General features: G+C 35.4%; 1 protein-coding gene across 1 annotated transcript in view; it reads right to left on the bottom strand.

Moving 5' to 3' along the window:
* The window catches only part of LOC135202473 (segment polarity protein dishevelled homolog DVL-3-like), a gene marked incomplete in the record, with an annotated part of 138,498 nt that extends 124,953 nt beyond the window's left edge, over positions 1-13,545 (bottom strand). The window contains 4 exon segments of the mRNA XM_064231882.1: positions 792-865; positions 4,015-4,097; positions 8,369-8,438; positions 13,280-13,545. Of these exon segments, the coding sequence (XP_064087952.1) occupies positions 792-865; positions 4,015-4,097; positions 8,369-8,438; positions 13,280-13,440 (388 nt within the window).
* Between the last annotated feature and the right edge of the window lie 662 nt (positions 13,546-14,207).

The following is a 14,207-nucleotide window of genomic DNA, read 5'->3' as shown; positions in this document are numbered from 1 at the left end:
ATTAAAGATAAACTTATATCTCCTTGCCTATCAGCACAGAGATATAAGCTATTTTTAACAGTAGGTAAGATCCATAACAAATAATATTTTATTAGAGTTTAATCTACAATACACCTTACATTCTTTTCTTTTATTACATATTTCACTACCTTCTACTTACTAACAATTTTTGAAGAAGATTAACAGCCAGGAAAATACCACTATGTTATCACCAAGCAACCTTAATAACAGCAATCCAGTTTCCTGATGGTCCAGCCCATATATTTGTTACTATTGACAGTAAGAGGGGAGGGGGTTCTGGAAAAGTACCCAATGTCATTCAAAAAGATTGCATTGCATATGCAAACAATTTATTTACATCTTTTAAGGATGGATGGACGGTGTTCAGAACATCAAAAGGTCCTGCACAAGATACCACCAACAGAAAAGCACCCCCTAGTTCAACAATTCATCCTTTTCGACCAATCAGTGCGATCAAGCAATATACTAAACACTAACCTAATCTGGTCATCAGTCCAAAATCCTTAAAGCCATACAATTCATATATTTTCAAACAATAATCAATGCCATCAAAACAAATACTACACTGCAAATATCCAATGTATGCCTTAAGTAACCTGCACTAACAGCATAATCCAAACTATTTTAACTGCTTGCAAACTCAACTTTTCAACAGTAAACAAGAAGTCAGAGGAGATACCTCTACATACAAAGTAATAGGGACATCCAAATGCCAATGGTATAGAGAAAATATAGATAATACTTTTAATAAACATATAAAAGACACTTACCTCTTCTGGTAGACATGATGCTTTCTGTTTCTGTACAAGTAGAATCTTCCAAGTGACTTGTTGTGTCCCCATGGCTGCATAAAATTGACAAGAATTAACAATGCACACATTACTTGATCTGAAGTATACTAATATTACTACACATCTGAAGATATTTAATATTTGTAGCCTTCACAGTTATAAGTTTCCTCAATTGACTAATAAGGCACTGATGATGGTAAGACCATCTTTCTGATGTGCAAACATGAGGAATTATTGGGTAATGAAAGATGAGTTTCCTTATAGGAGGACATCTCAACAAATTTAATACCAGTTGGGGCATTGGTATCTATCAAAAGATATTGGTATTGTGTTGTACATGGTCTACATGAAATGTGCCGTAATTTAGCACAGAAACTGAAGGAAATCATCACTATTTAATTTTCAGCCTGTAAAAAAAAAGTATAACTGTTCTTACACTTTAACATGCAATAGCCAGCATGTATAACCATATATCATTGCTACTACAATTTACTGTTGCTTTTTAACTTATAAACACCCATTTCCTTATTCTTAAACATTCCATAATAACTTATAACCACACCTAAATATGACAAGAATGAGCACCATGGCATAAACAGTAACTCACAGTGATATAGTCAAGAAAAATGTCACTTATTAATGTAGCAGTCAGTGCGACTTTCCACTTCAGCCAAACATGGCCTTAACCCAAAGGGTCAAGTTATAAACTTTGATTACTAAATTAACCCTCTTACGCCGATTGGACGTATTAAACGTCGAGTCAAAATGTCTCCCGTATGCCGACTGGACGTATCATACGTCGGCTCAAAAAAGTTTTTAAAAATTCGCGGAAAAATACTTATAGGCCTACCAGCCAAAAACTTTTGTATCCAGCGCCTTGGGGGATGCTGGGAGTTCACGGATCAAGGCGTTGTTTTGTTTACAATCGCTACGAGGCGCGCAAGAGCGAATTTCTTTCTTATCGCACTAAAAAGTATCTGTGACACATCTCGGAAATTATTTCGTCACTTTGACATAATTTTTGCACCATTTTAAATTATCCTTTACATGAAGTATTATATATGAAAATGTGCGCAATTTCATTTAAAATACAACAAAAAAATACTCATGATTGTAGCTTTTATCAATTTTGAAATATTTTCATATAACGATAAGTGCCAAAATTTCAACCTTCGGTCAACTTTGACTCTACAGAAATGGTCGAGAAACGCAATTGTAAGCTAAAATTCTTATATTATAGTAATATTCAATCATTTGCCTTCTTTTTGCAACAAATTGGACGTCTCTAGCACAATATTTCGATTTATGGTGAATTTATGAAAAAACTTTTTCCTCACGTTCGTGCAATAACTCTTCCGATAATTTTTTTCGTGCGATTGTCCTAATGTTTGCACCCTTTTAAATTTGCCGTTACATAAAGTTTTATATTTGGAATATGCGCAATTTCATGCACAATACAACAAAAAACAACCATGGTTGTAGCTTTTATCAGTTTCGAAATATTTTCATATACATAACGTTAAGTGCAAAAATTTCAGCTTTCGGTCAACTTGACTCTACCGAAATGGTCGAAAAACACAATTGTAAGCTAAAACTCTTATATTCTAGTAATATTCAATAATTTACCTTCATTTTGCAACGACTTGGAAGTCTCTAGCACAATATTTCGATTTATGGTGAATTTATGAAAAAAAAAAAAAACATTTTCCTTACGTTCGTGCGGTAACTCTTCCGAAAAAATCAGAATTTTTTTGTGCGATTGTCGAAATGTTTGCACCATTTAAAATTAGCTGTTACATAAAGTTTTATATATGAAAATGTGCGCAATTTCATGTAGAATACAACTAAAAATGATTGAAGTTGTAGCTTTTCTCTTTTTTCGAAATATTTGCTTATAAATCACGATAAATAGAAAAAAAATCACGTTCGGTCAAATTTGACCCTACCGAAATAGTTGAAAAACGCAATTGTAAGCTAAAACTCTTACGGCCTGGTAATATTCCGTCATTTTTCTTCATTTTGAAACAAATTTGAAGTCTCTAAAACAATATTGTGATTTATGGTGAATTTTTGAAAAATATATTTACCTTCACTCCACGCGCCGATTCGCGGCCTCAAGTCTCCGAAACATACGTACATCGCATTATCCTAATATTTGCTCCTTTTCATATTAGCCTTTTTATAGAGTTTCATATATCAAAATGTGCGCAAATTCATGAAAAATACAATAAAAAATAATTGAAGGTTGTAGCTTTTTCCATCTCCGAAATATGTGCATATAAAAAAATATATATATAAAAATTTTTTGACATTCGGTCAAATTTAACTCGTCCGAAATGGTCGAAATCTGCAATTCTAATCTAAAACTCTTACAGTATCGTAATATTCAATCATTTGTCTTAATTTTGAAACAAATTGGAAGTCTCTAGAACAATATTTAGAATTACGGTGAATTTTTGAAAATATTTTTTTACGTCCGCGCGTTACGAATTCGTACATCATTTTGTGATAATATTTTTCCGGTGTTGCTTTTATTGTTTTATATTTATTTATATATCAAAATGATTGCAATTTAGTGTACAATACAACGAAAAAAAAATTAACTCGTTAGCTTTGACCGTTTTTTGCACAGCGTGATTTGAATACAATTATCTATGAATTTTTTTTTTTTGCTACCATATATCGCATTATTTGACATATGATAATGATATTATTTTCATTTCTGATGATTGCATACTAAACTTCAGGCAATGAAAAAAAAAATGAGCCAAAAATGAACTCTTAATCGTTCAAAACTAAGCGCGCTGTGATTTTTTGAAAAAATTATTTTTTTCCGCTTCCGCGCTCACTCCAAACCAGCGCCGGCATACAGGAGAGGTTTTGATTTTTTTTTTTTTTTTTTTTTTTTTAGGGCTTCGGCGTAAGAGGGTTAATAGGCAATGTAACTAATGTCTCACATTTCTTAACTGACGTTTAGCTACTAAGTATAATTTTTCAAATTATATTTTGTAGTGTTTTTATAAGTGTACTTGGTATGTTTATATTATGCTGTACAGTAACTTTTAGTACAGTAGGTGGTTTGCATCTCCATTAGTGTAACAACATCAAAATTAATCAGGAGAAGTGGTCATCACTATGGCAAGATTCTACAAACACTTTCCTGTCAAGGTTCCTTTACAATTCACTGCAAGAAAATACTCACTGATAAGGAGGTGGCCGACCACTTTCGCCTTCGCCGCATTGTGAAACATTATCTGAAACTACACTACTATCAGCAGACACGATCTGAAAGTAAAAGGGTAGTATTTCACATTTCAATCAAGGATAAACACAAACTGACAGTGCAACCATTTATTACATAAATTCATAATATACTAATGTGAAATAATAATCTAAACATATAAATGAAGATATGGTTCAACAGACAGTAAGCATTTTGCCTTTCCATTTATTTATAAAGATTCTTCAAGCAACCGTCTTCCAACGTCTCCCCCATTTGTCATGATGAGGTTTATGAACCATTGTAGTCCTGTCCTAGAGTTGGTAAATTATACTGATTATATCAAACCCACCCTGATGGTTAAAACACCCTCCTCTTTAAGGTTGAATGTGGCAAGAGAAGTTTCCCTTTCAAATGGTCTCTCCTCACAGACGTGACAGTTTCAATCCAGAAAGGAGTCAGATTAAACCACTTGTTCTGTTAGCTAAGGTCTACAATTGGAAAGAGATGACTATAACCATAATTGCTTGGGAGAACCTTCTGCAACAATCCTTTCTACAGCACGAAACTTTCTCATCCAGGCCATGGAACAGCTGAATCCTAACCAACCCTGAATAGTGGAGCCCTAATTGGATTATCATAACCAATGCTGATGCCACTGCCTTCCAATCTTTACACTGTGCCCTGGAATGTGTACCTAATTTTACAACAGGAAGCTGATACATTTTATGTAAGTATCCTAGTCATCTGGCCATAGTACAGGCACTGAGGTCTCCAGAGAGTTAGAATGTGCAGGTATGTTGGAGATGCAGCAAACCCAGTCTCCACAAAGGATGTATCCTCCTGCAGAACATGCTAATCCTTGAGGGCTCCTTACAAGAATCCTCCACTAGGAATATACTGAGGATATGACAAAACTACAAGGGACCAGAAGGAAGAGTTTTGGTAGTCACTGAAGCTGCTAGGTGCCAATACAGATAACAGTCACTGGACAACTGTGGGGTGAAGGCAGGTCCCAAGTCTGTGCACTGGACAAAACAGGTGATGAAAAAATCAAAACAATTCACAAGCACAAGGGGCTATAGCAGGCACAGTGGTCATAAGATCCATCACTTGGAAATTTCCGTGTGATGACATGAACTTCTAACCTGACATTCAGAGAATGTGATCCAAAACATGACAATTTTTTTAATCAATTTGCATTTTTCAAAACTACCAAACCTTTGGTCTTAACATCTGGATAATCTCTAGCACCAGCTGGAACACCGGTAGAATTAATTTTTAAAATTTGTGGACACAAGGAACTATTGGCACCTCTGCTTGATGATGGAGTCTGTGGGATCTCCCACAATGCCTTCAGCATCTCATGATCCCATTGTACAGGTATCTGGATGTCATGGATCATTTTCCTTCCCTGTCCAATTTGTTACAACTTGGTTCCATAAACATTAATTCATCTGTGTTCTTCCTAAAGAACCACTATGAAATCCTAAGGGAAAACAGAATGGTCACCAACAGTAGGAATAATGGCATGACAACAAGACTTGAAACAACTAACAGGATCTGGAGAGAACAACCCTTGAAAGTTTGAAAATTCCATGGGTACAGATGAGCTCCAGCAATAACAACAATCATAACAAGACACATGGCTGGGGTAAAGTCCAAAAGTGTCTCCTATAAACGAAACCCTCAAGTCATATAAGTAGGATTACTAAAAGTAACACCTAAACCAGTGGAGTGTAGAGGCAGGACAAGAGCTTTAGGTGACAGCAAAGGCAACTTGGGAGCAACAAGTGGAGTGGTAAGATAGCTGACCAAAGGTGCTTATGGAGTGTCCTCTCCATGAAATAAAATACTCAATGTTTCTACCTATATAAGAAGGAATACAGTACCAATGAGTTGCAGATCAGCCCTGGCTGACAAGCTCACAGTAAAAGTCAACAAAAAGCAGTTTGGAAAAATGAAAGCAAAACTTGAAAGCTAAAGCCTAAGAGAGACTCAGCAGTGTGGTTACAACATGAATCTACATGACAGAATGAACGCCGTTGGTGGTCACCCATGCATGTGAAACAATGACAACCTGGTGTACTGGGCTCTACTACAAGGAGAAAGGCAATATGCTATACAATTAATGAAGTGGTATTGGTCAATATTGGTCAATCCATAATTATAATGCTTCATACTGGTTACATTACAGGGTGTATCTTACAGTTATCAGCTCAAGAGATTTAATTTCTTGAAAATGAGATCAAGCCTAAATACACAGGTTGGTTTTTTAATGTCTCTTATCACTGATCCAATAATTAGTTAATCCTTTGTCAAGTGTCTCTCAGCTATCCCAGGAAAGAAAAGGTGACTCACAAAGTTATTATGAACTAACAAATGTTAGTAAATAAAACTAAACATGACACAATCACCATACTACATTGCCCAGCAGCACCAATGGAGCATTATTTTATCAATATTGTCACTGCACATTTTAAATCCATGTTTCCCTAAAGGGTGAACAAAGAAAATGAAATGGATGATAGAAAATGAAGACAACAAGGGGTATAAATCACTTGCAAGGTAAATCCAGGGAGAGTGACAAGTGTATTTATAACATGAGGTTGAGCTGAGGAATGAAGGGTATCTGAAGCTTTATAAGATAACTGGGCATACACGTAAGGGTAGGGTGAAATGAGCTCTGATGCACAAAGGATAAGCAATTCATGATTACTGAGATTCTTCATACAAAACATGTTTGGTTATATGCCTAATTTTTTCTTTTTATTCTTTGGTATCCCTTGCAACTCAAACCTAGCTACTGAACTAGTAAGAGGTCACAATGTTTATGTGCAAGCCTGCTTGCTCTGTTGCGGAAGGATGGCTGATCTATGTATCTATGCAAAACTATACTCTAAAGACTATATAGTTTTCATTATCATTTTTCATCATTAAGTATTATAGTACGTAATTGGATAGACAGTCTCACAGTGATGAATGCAGAGGTCCTAGAGAGGGCAAATCCAAGAAGAAACTATTGTTGGATAGGCCATCTTAAAAGAACGAATGACAGGTGAATTCCAAAAATACTATACTTTAAACCAATACAACGAGAAATGCTCTTTTGCCCTCGAGTACAAAATAATTAAGTGATGCAAAACAAATAAAAGAAAAGATGGTGCCCAGAACCAATGTCTCCCAAGCCCAAGGTCAAAGATAGTTTTGGCATTTGTGTTGAAGTAGATGAGGCAGAAACAGTGTCATATTAGGACGCATCCAAATTACATGTCAGTAACATCAAATGAATATTACAAACAGGTTGAAAACAAGCCAACAATCATAAGTGGACAATGAAAATTTGACAAATGCTGGAGTCATATGAAACACTGGCTTGTAGGTATTCAACCCATCTGTGATGTTTGTTTGGCAAGTTGCTGACATGTAATTATGATATGGTTTACATCAGTGTGGATGTAGTACTCTCAAGACACTCTTCCACAATAACAAGTTTCTGAGTTATTTAATATTTCCTTTCACTAAACAACAAACATCACACAAAAGCAGTCAATGATAGGAATCAAATATAAATTCGATAAGTGACACAACAAGAATAATTATGAAACTAGCTCAAGTTATACCCTAACTACAAACTTTGACCAAGTTAACAACCTCCACGTGCATTATGTTAGATGTTATTGACACATCAAATTTAAATTTTAAAAGGTCCTTTTAAAGCCCTACATATACAAGTATGCAAACACGAGAGAGAGAGAGAGAGAGAGAGAGAGAGAGAAGAGAGAGGAGAGAGAGAGACGAGAGAGGAGGAAAGAGAGAGAGTGGTCGTTCATAGCCCTAACATATACAAAGCTTGCATACCCACACACACAAACACCGGAGAGAGAGAGAGAGAGAGAGAGAGAGAGAGAGAGAGAGAGAGAGAGAGAAGAGAGAGAGAGAGAGAGAGAAGAATGTTATTCTAAATTGATAATGATATAATAGTAAATGATAATTAGACTATGAACTACTATGAAACTAGCTTAAGATATACCTTAACTACAACCTTAGACCAAGTTAACAATCTCTACATGCATTATGTTAGGTGTTATGACACATCAAATTTAAGATTTTAAAAGGTCCTTCAAAGCCCTAACATATACGTACAAGCAAGCAAACACATGAGGAGAGAGAGAGAGAGAGAGAGAGAGAGAGAGAGAGAGAGATAGAGAGAGAGGAGAGAGAGGAGAGCGGGAGAGAGAGAGAGAGAGGGAGAGTTATTCTAAATTGATAATGATATAATAGTAAATGATAATTTAAACAGGAAGTCAAAACTTTAAAAAAAAAATGTGCTTACCCAGGACACCACTCTGCCATTAAAACATGGAAGAGGAGCATCATCATCTATAATTTCTTCTTTTACTACCCTGAAAGACAAAGAGGATCCCATTAGTATCATGAAAACCTTTGATACACAGATACCATTGTTATATACACATCATAGCAAAACAACTAGATCCCTTTAATTACAAGGAGAAATTTGGGCTCCAAAACAAGGTACTTTGTTTATGTACAATAACCACTGAAGGATTGTATGGTATAAACAAAACTATACAAAATACACACAATCTACTGTTACTACTGAAAAAAATCTTTACTTTTAAATGTAAAATGTATACATATACTACTGTTGTGTTGGGCACAACAAAATGAGATGCAATAGCCCACACATACGATAACACACAATGCTGAGTTTGCCCATTTATCATGCTTACCATGATGTCCAAAGCAACGAGTTAGTACTTTTAAGCCCACGTTAGCTAACAATGGGTTAAGTGCCTCAGATTACACCCACTCAAAAAGATAAATATGTAAAGAGGAGATACAGTTCTTTCACATCTTTAAATGGATACTTTCCATGATTAAAAGACACTTTTGACATAAATCTTTTTCATATTTAAAACTATTCGAAACAATGATGTTTCTTGCTGAAAGTATGTACTTTGAAAATAAAGACAACAACAAAATTGGAAAACATGGCTGACCACAATGATCTCAAGGCTATAATTCACTGACATATCAAAGATATTCTTATCACTTCTTTCTACCTTGAAAACACTGTATTTCTACAAAGTATACAGTAATTTATGTTGCAAACCAACAGAATAACTGCCCCAACGGCTCCCATAACAAACAACATTACTGCAGGTAAGTCTTACATTATTAGTTTGATATACGTAATTCCTGCTGTGACAAAACCCTCTCTCATAGCATTCATTATAATTTCTATAATACCCAATGTTTACCAAAATGAAAACCAAAAATCTATTTGAAAACTGACATCTATTGTACTGGAATTCTTAAAATTACCTTATGCTTTTTAACATACAAACCATTTTTATATAGTATAATGGGATGTCCAACCCTCTGAAGCTAATTATAGATGCTTTATCACTTTTCAGTCATGGTTTATCTGGGTTACAAAAAAGATAACCGCTACCATTCTGGCTTCATATTTCTCTTTAGATATGTACTTCATGACTCTCATTTAGTATATGTCACTTTTTTCTTTTGTCTGCAGAATCTTCAAAATTAAAATGTGGCACTTGATACTTCTGAGTGCATAAGGGTAATTTTAAGATATCTTGAAATTGTACAAAAATGTTTAAGGCCAAAGTTTTCATAGAGCTAAGACTGTTATTCCATTCCATCTCGACATATTTTCACTCTATACTTTATAAGTACTTTACCAGCAACATAAAATCTCATACAATGTAAAAGAACATTCATCAACCGGCACTGAATAAAAGCAAAAATTTCAGAGAAGTTAAGTCTGTTTTAATAAGTTAATCATTACCTAGACTTAAATGCAATACAGACACTCCTCAGGTTATGGCTGGAGTTCCATTCCAGCAGTGTGGTTTAAGTTGGAAAACAGCGTAACTCAGAACATCAGCCCTACAGCACATAAGAAACCGTAACCCTAGTTCGGCAGCGTAAACTTTAGGGTTACTGCACCAAAACTTCGGAACACCAGCCATAACCAGAAACCAATTCTTTTATTAATATATTTGAAAAAGCGTCATAAGTCAGAACCGCCATAACCCAGGTACTATATTACCTGTACAAAGAACTACATATCTAGGTTCTCCAATAACACAGTAAGGGATTGCAATCCTACAGACAAGTTAATGAGCCAAACACATACTACATACATCTGAAAATGAATTTACATATATGAATAAGGACATCTAAGTGCAGTTAGTACAGAATTCTCAGACATTTCCATTGAAAAGGAAAAGCAAACATATATAAATCTACCCTCTGAGATCACCACATCTAACGCTGAATTGCAGCAAGAATGAAACTTGACTGAATTACCTACATTCATCATTCTCAAAATTAGCAACTTATTGAATTCCCTACAGTCATCAGTCTCAAAACTACAGTCATCAGATTCTCAAAACTACAAACTGAAAAATAAGTGCAAAAGAAGTTGGGATATTGAAATTCAATCAGCCTTATGAACACAACTTTCACTTAATTCTAAAAAGGTTTTTTGTAAGCTTCGGTCAGTCTTGAATTATAGCCAACACTCTTTGTTAATATTAACTACTACAAACAAGTTTGAGGGCTACAAATGCCTCCTTTAAGAAATATGATTTGATCTATATATAAATCAAAAAAATAAAAAATAAAAAGCTTCCCCAACTGGTTAAGAAATATGATTTGATCTATAAATCTAAAATAAAAAAAATAAAAATAAAAAAAGCTGCTGCTGCTTCCCCTACTAGCTACTTAGACAGTTGCCAAAAAAAAAAAGATTTGTGTGAAGTATATAACAACAATCACAGTAACAACCTTCCTTTCAGGACTATACCCAAAACAATTTATTCTACAAGACAAGTTTCCACTTACAGTTCTTTGCTCATGAAGATTCCTATAACCAATATCATTCACAGAAATTAACAAACATTGCTAGCAGCATAAAGATTACAACTGTACCCTTGTATACACAAGCTTTACCACAAAAAAAAAAATACACTAAGTTTTTCATTGTTTCTGCATCACTCCTCTACCCAAAACCCAAAATACTATTCTTCAACTACATCCTTTATTGTTATAAAAAATATATCTGCATTAAATCTACAATGGTGACAGCAGAATTTGTCATAATGCAAACAAACAAAAACCAATATTTAAATGCTTATCAAAGTTGCTTCTCGTTGTTAATCAATATAAAGAATGACCAGAACTGTTCAATTCATAACATACACAACTTTAGCCACAACTAATTGCCACACTCCCACATGACACAGATATAATGTGCATAGGTATATACAGTAGCTACTTCATAAGAGTCTTTAAAAAGGTTGTTATACATTTGACTTTAAGCATAAGAATGACAAAGTATCATTCATTTTTATCAGATCTATATTGATCAACCAACACCCCATCATTCAGTGGTGAAAATAACTTGATGAAATTTGTTAAAATCTGTTTTCTGTAATACCATACCATAACAAAATCATGAGTAATAAAAAAAACTACCTCAAGTCTTGTCAATCAGCTTAAGGCTTCTCTACAACTATTCTACCTTCCAGGGATGGCTTTATAAAGTACTGAAGAATCAGTGAGCAGCAGAATTTAGTGAATAACAATATTGGTATGTACTGTCACCTACTAATAGTACTATGTATTCTAGAATGGGCAAACATTTTTCAATCTCTTGTAACTTGATGTCAACCTTGCCTGTAAAAAATTATGGATACACTAGAAAATAATTGTTTTATACCTCTAAAGCAACCAAGATGCTTTGCATAATGGTATTACTGGCAAAATGACCTAAAATATATGGATCACACACCAGAAATCACAAATTTTACACGGCCAAAATATCATGGACATTACACCAAAATCCCATAATTTTAATATTTAACCAATACCAATATAGAATAAACACATGAAACTGCAGGGCTAGAGCACTACACCACATGCTTGCAGGCTTTTTTATTTTTACTAGCCAAGTAACATATTAGAAACTGGTGTGGCCAATCCCTAGAGTTTATGGGACAGCTTCAACAGATACAATGGTCAGTCTGCTTGCTTGTAAATTTTGGAACACAGTTCTTAGGAAGACTTCCTTATTGTCAGTGAAACCCCTATGATATCTTGCTTGCAATTCAATATCATCACATCATCAAGATACATTGCCTGGTTAACTTAGATTAAGGAATATTTGGCCTAGATTCTTGTTTATAGATGTCCACTCACTTCCCCAAGTCAAGATATGAGTATTATATAGGTACCTTACATACCTAATTGTCAAGGAAATTATACACAGGAAACCAATATACTAATGCTTAGGGTCCCTGCTTTCAATATCCATACTTGGACACTCTTGCAGTACACTACCTTAGCTATTACATACTTTGTTACCTAGCTAATGCCTCATTAGCACAAGTAAATACTTGTATAGCTATATCACCAAACAATTAAAGGGTATGGCAGCTTATGAATCAACTTAAGACCTAATTAGGCCTACCTAGTGATTAGGCTGGGTGCTGGGTATTTGGGATAGGCTATGCCTTTGCTAAGTTAATACCATCCAATACCCTCCACAATAACAACTGCTTAGGCTAAACCAATCTGATATGATGTAGCCTATGCTATAGTTTCCAAGAACGCTGCAAAATCTGACGTAGGCCTCAGATCATCCTCTTAGACCTAGAAGGCTGATAACTATGAAATGAGTTGTTAAGCTTGACTAGCGTATACCTACTACCTATATTATCCATCCAATGCAAAGCATGATACAGCCTAACCCAACTTAGGGAATTTATTTACTAAAGTAAACTAGCCTAAAATGAGGCCTACTCATTAGAAAGCAACTCTTCCCGTAACAACCCAGGCCTAAATTGCCTTCGGGGAGGCATTGGCTACCGTAGGCTTTTCTACGAGGTCACGAAGACAAGTTGACAACCCAAACTACTGACAACTCGAACGCTGTCAAATATGACGGCATGGAAATAAGAGAGCGGTTCGGCGAACCTGAAAATGCCGTAAATTTACGGCCTTAACTGTTGGCCATAAATCTACCGTTACATCGAAATGAATTTACCGTTAGTGGAAAGCCCAACGTTTGTTGACACAACTCCAGTGGTGGGTGAAACCCATTTAAAGCCAAGCATCCAGTCTTCACCCACTCCCCCGCTACGAAAACACACGACTCGAGCTTGAACCGCGAATAAAAAGGACAGGAACTTACCCAAAATCGTCGTCCATAGACTTGAAAAAGAATTTATAACTGGGCCTATTGAGAACATTCTTGAAGTCGGATAACGTGACTTTGTCGGGGGCTTTGGGAATTTTGACTAAATACGGGGTTTCTTCGTCGTCTATGTGGTATATAATTTTAGTTTCCTCCATGACACGCGTATATGGAGGGCCGAAATGGGCGTAGACCTTTGCCTGTCCTCCGCTAGAACGAGAATATGGCTGCCACACTAATGTTTTCCTAAGACGTTCCAATAATGTTGGTTGTGTCACTTTGACTCTACTTTAAAATCCAACCAGGAATTATAATTCGTAGTGAGAGTTACTTATATATGCATTATAATGTGTAATAAATTTTATTTATTCGATATATGGACACTGCATTACGTTTAAAAGGACGTCATTTCATTTACAAGGTTTTCTCTCTACTTAGCGGAGCCCGTGAATTGACAAAAGGTTTCCAATCAATTGAATTTTCTGTAGATTATAAAGGGAACGAAGAGTTGATAGTCCATCTATATGGCTTTTTGCCATATCCGTCGTTGGATCAATAATACATTATGCAATGCAAAAGCGTTGTAGTCTTCGAAAATACCTCTACATACGACCTTCCTTACGTGCGAGGGCATAAGGGCGAGTTTGGCGCGATCTCGTAGTAGTGAAATTCGCTTGGGAGACTATCAATCAACTTACATGAAGGGGGGGTGGTGGGAGACATCACAGCATTAGCCATATGTACGTATTTTCGTCATAGAGAGCACAATCTTCTAATTTACGCGCTCTTTGTCGTGCATTTCCGACTTAAAGAGGGTCCTTTAGTTTGGTTAGCAAGAACAGCGATGTCTGCAGTCATGGCATGAAAATATGGTTTGCAATTATGGCTTGTCATGATAATTGATGAGACATTTCTTAATAAGGGT

Source organism: Macrobrachium nipponense, chromosome 30 (genome assembly GCF_015104395.2).
Source record: "Macrobrachium nipponense isolate FS-2020 chromosome 30, ASM1510439v2, whole genome shotgun sequence".
NCBI classification, from domain to species: domain Eukaryota; kingdom Metazoa; phylum Arthropoda; class Malacostraca; order Decapoda; family Palaemonidae; genus Macrobrachium; species Macrobrachium nipponense.
This window is presented reverse-complemented; position numbering and strand designations above follow the sequence as displayed.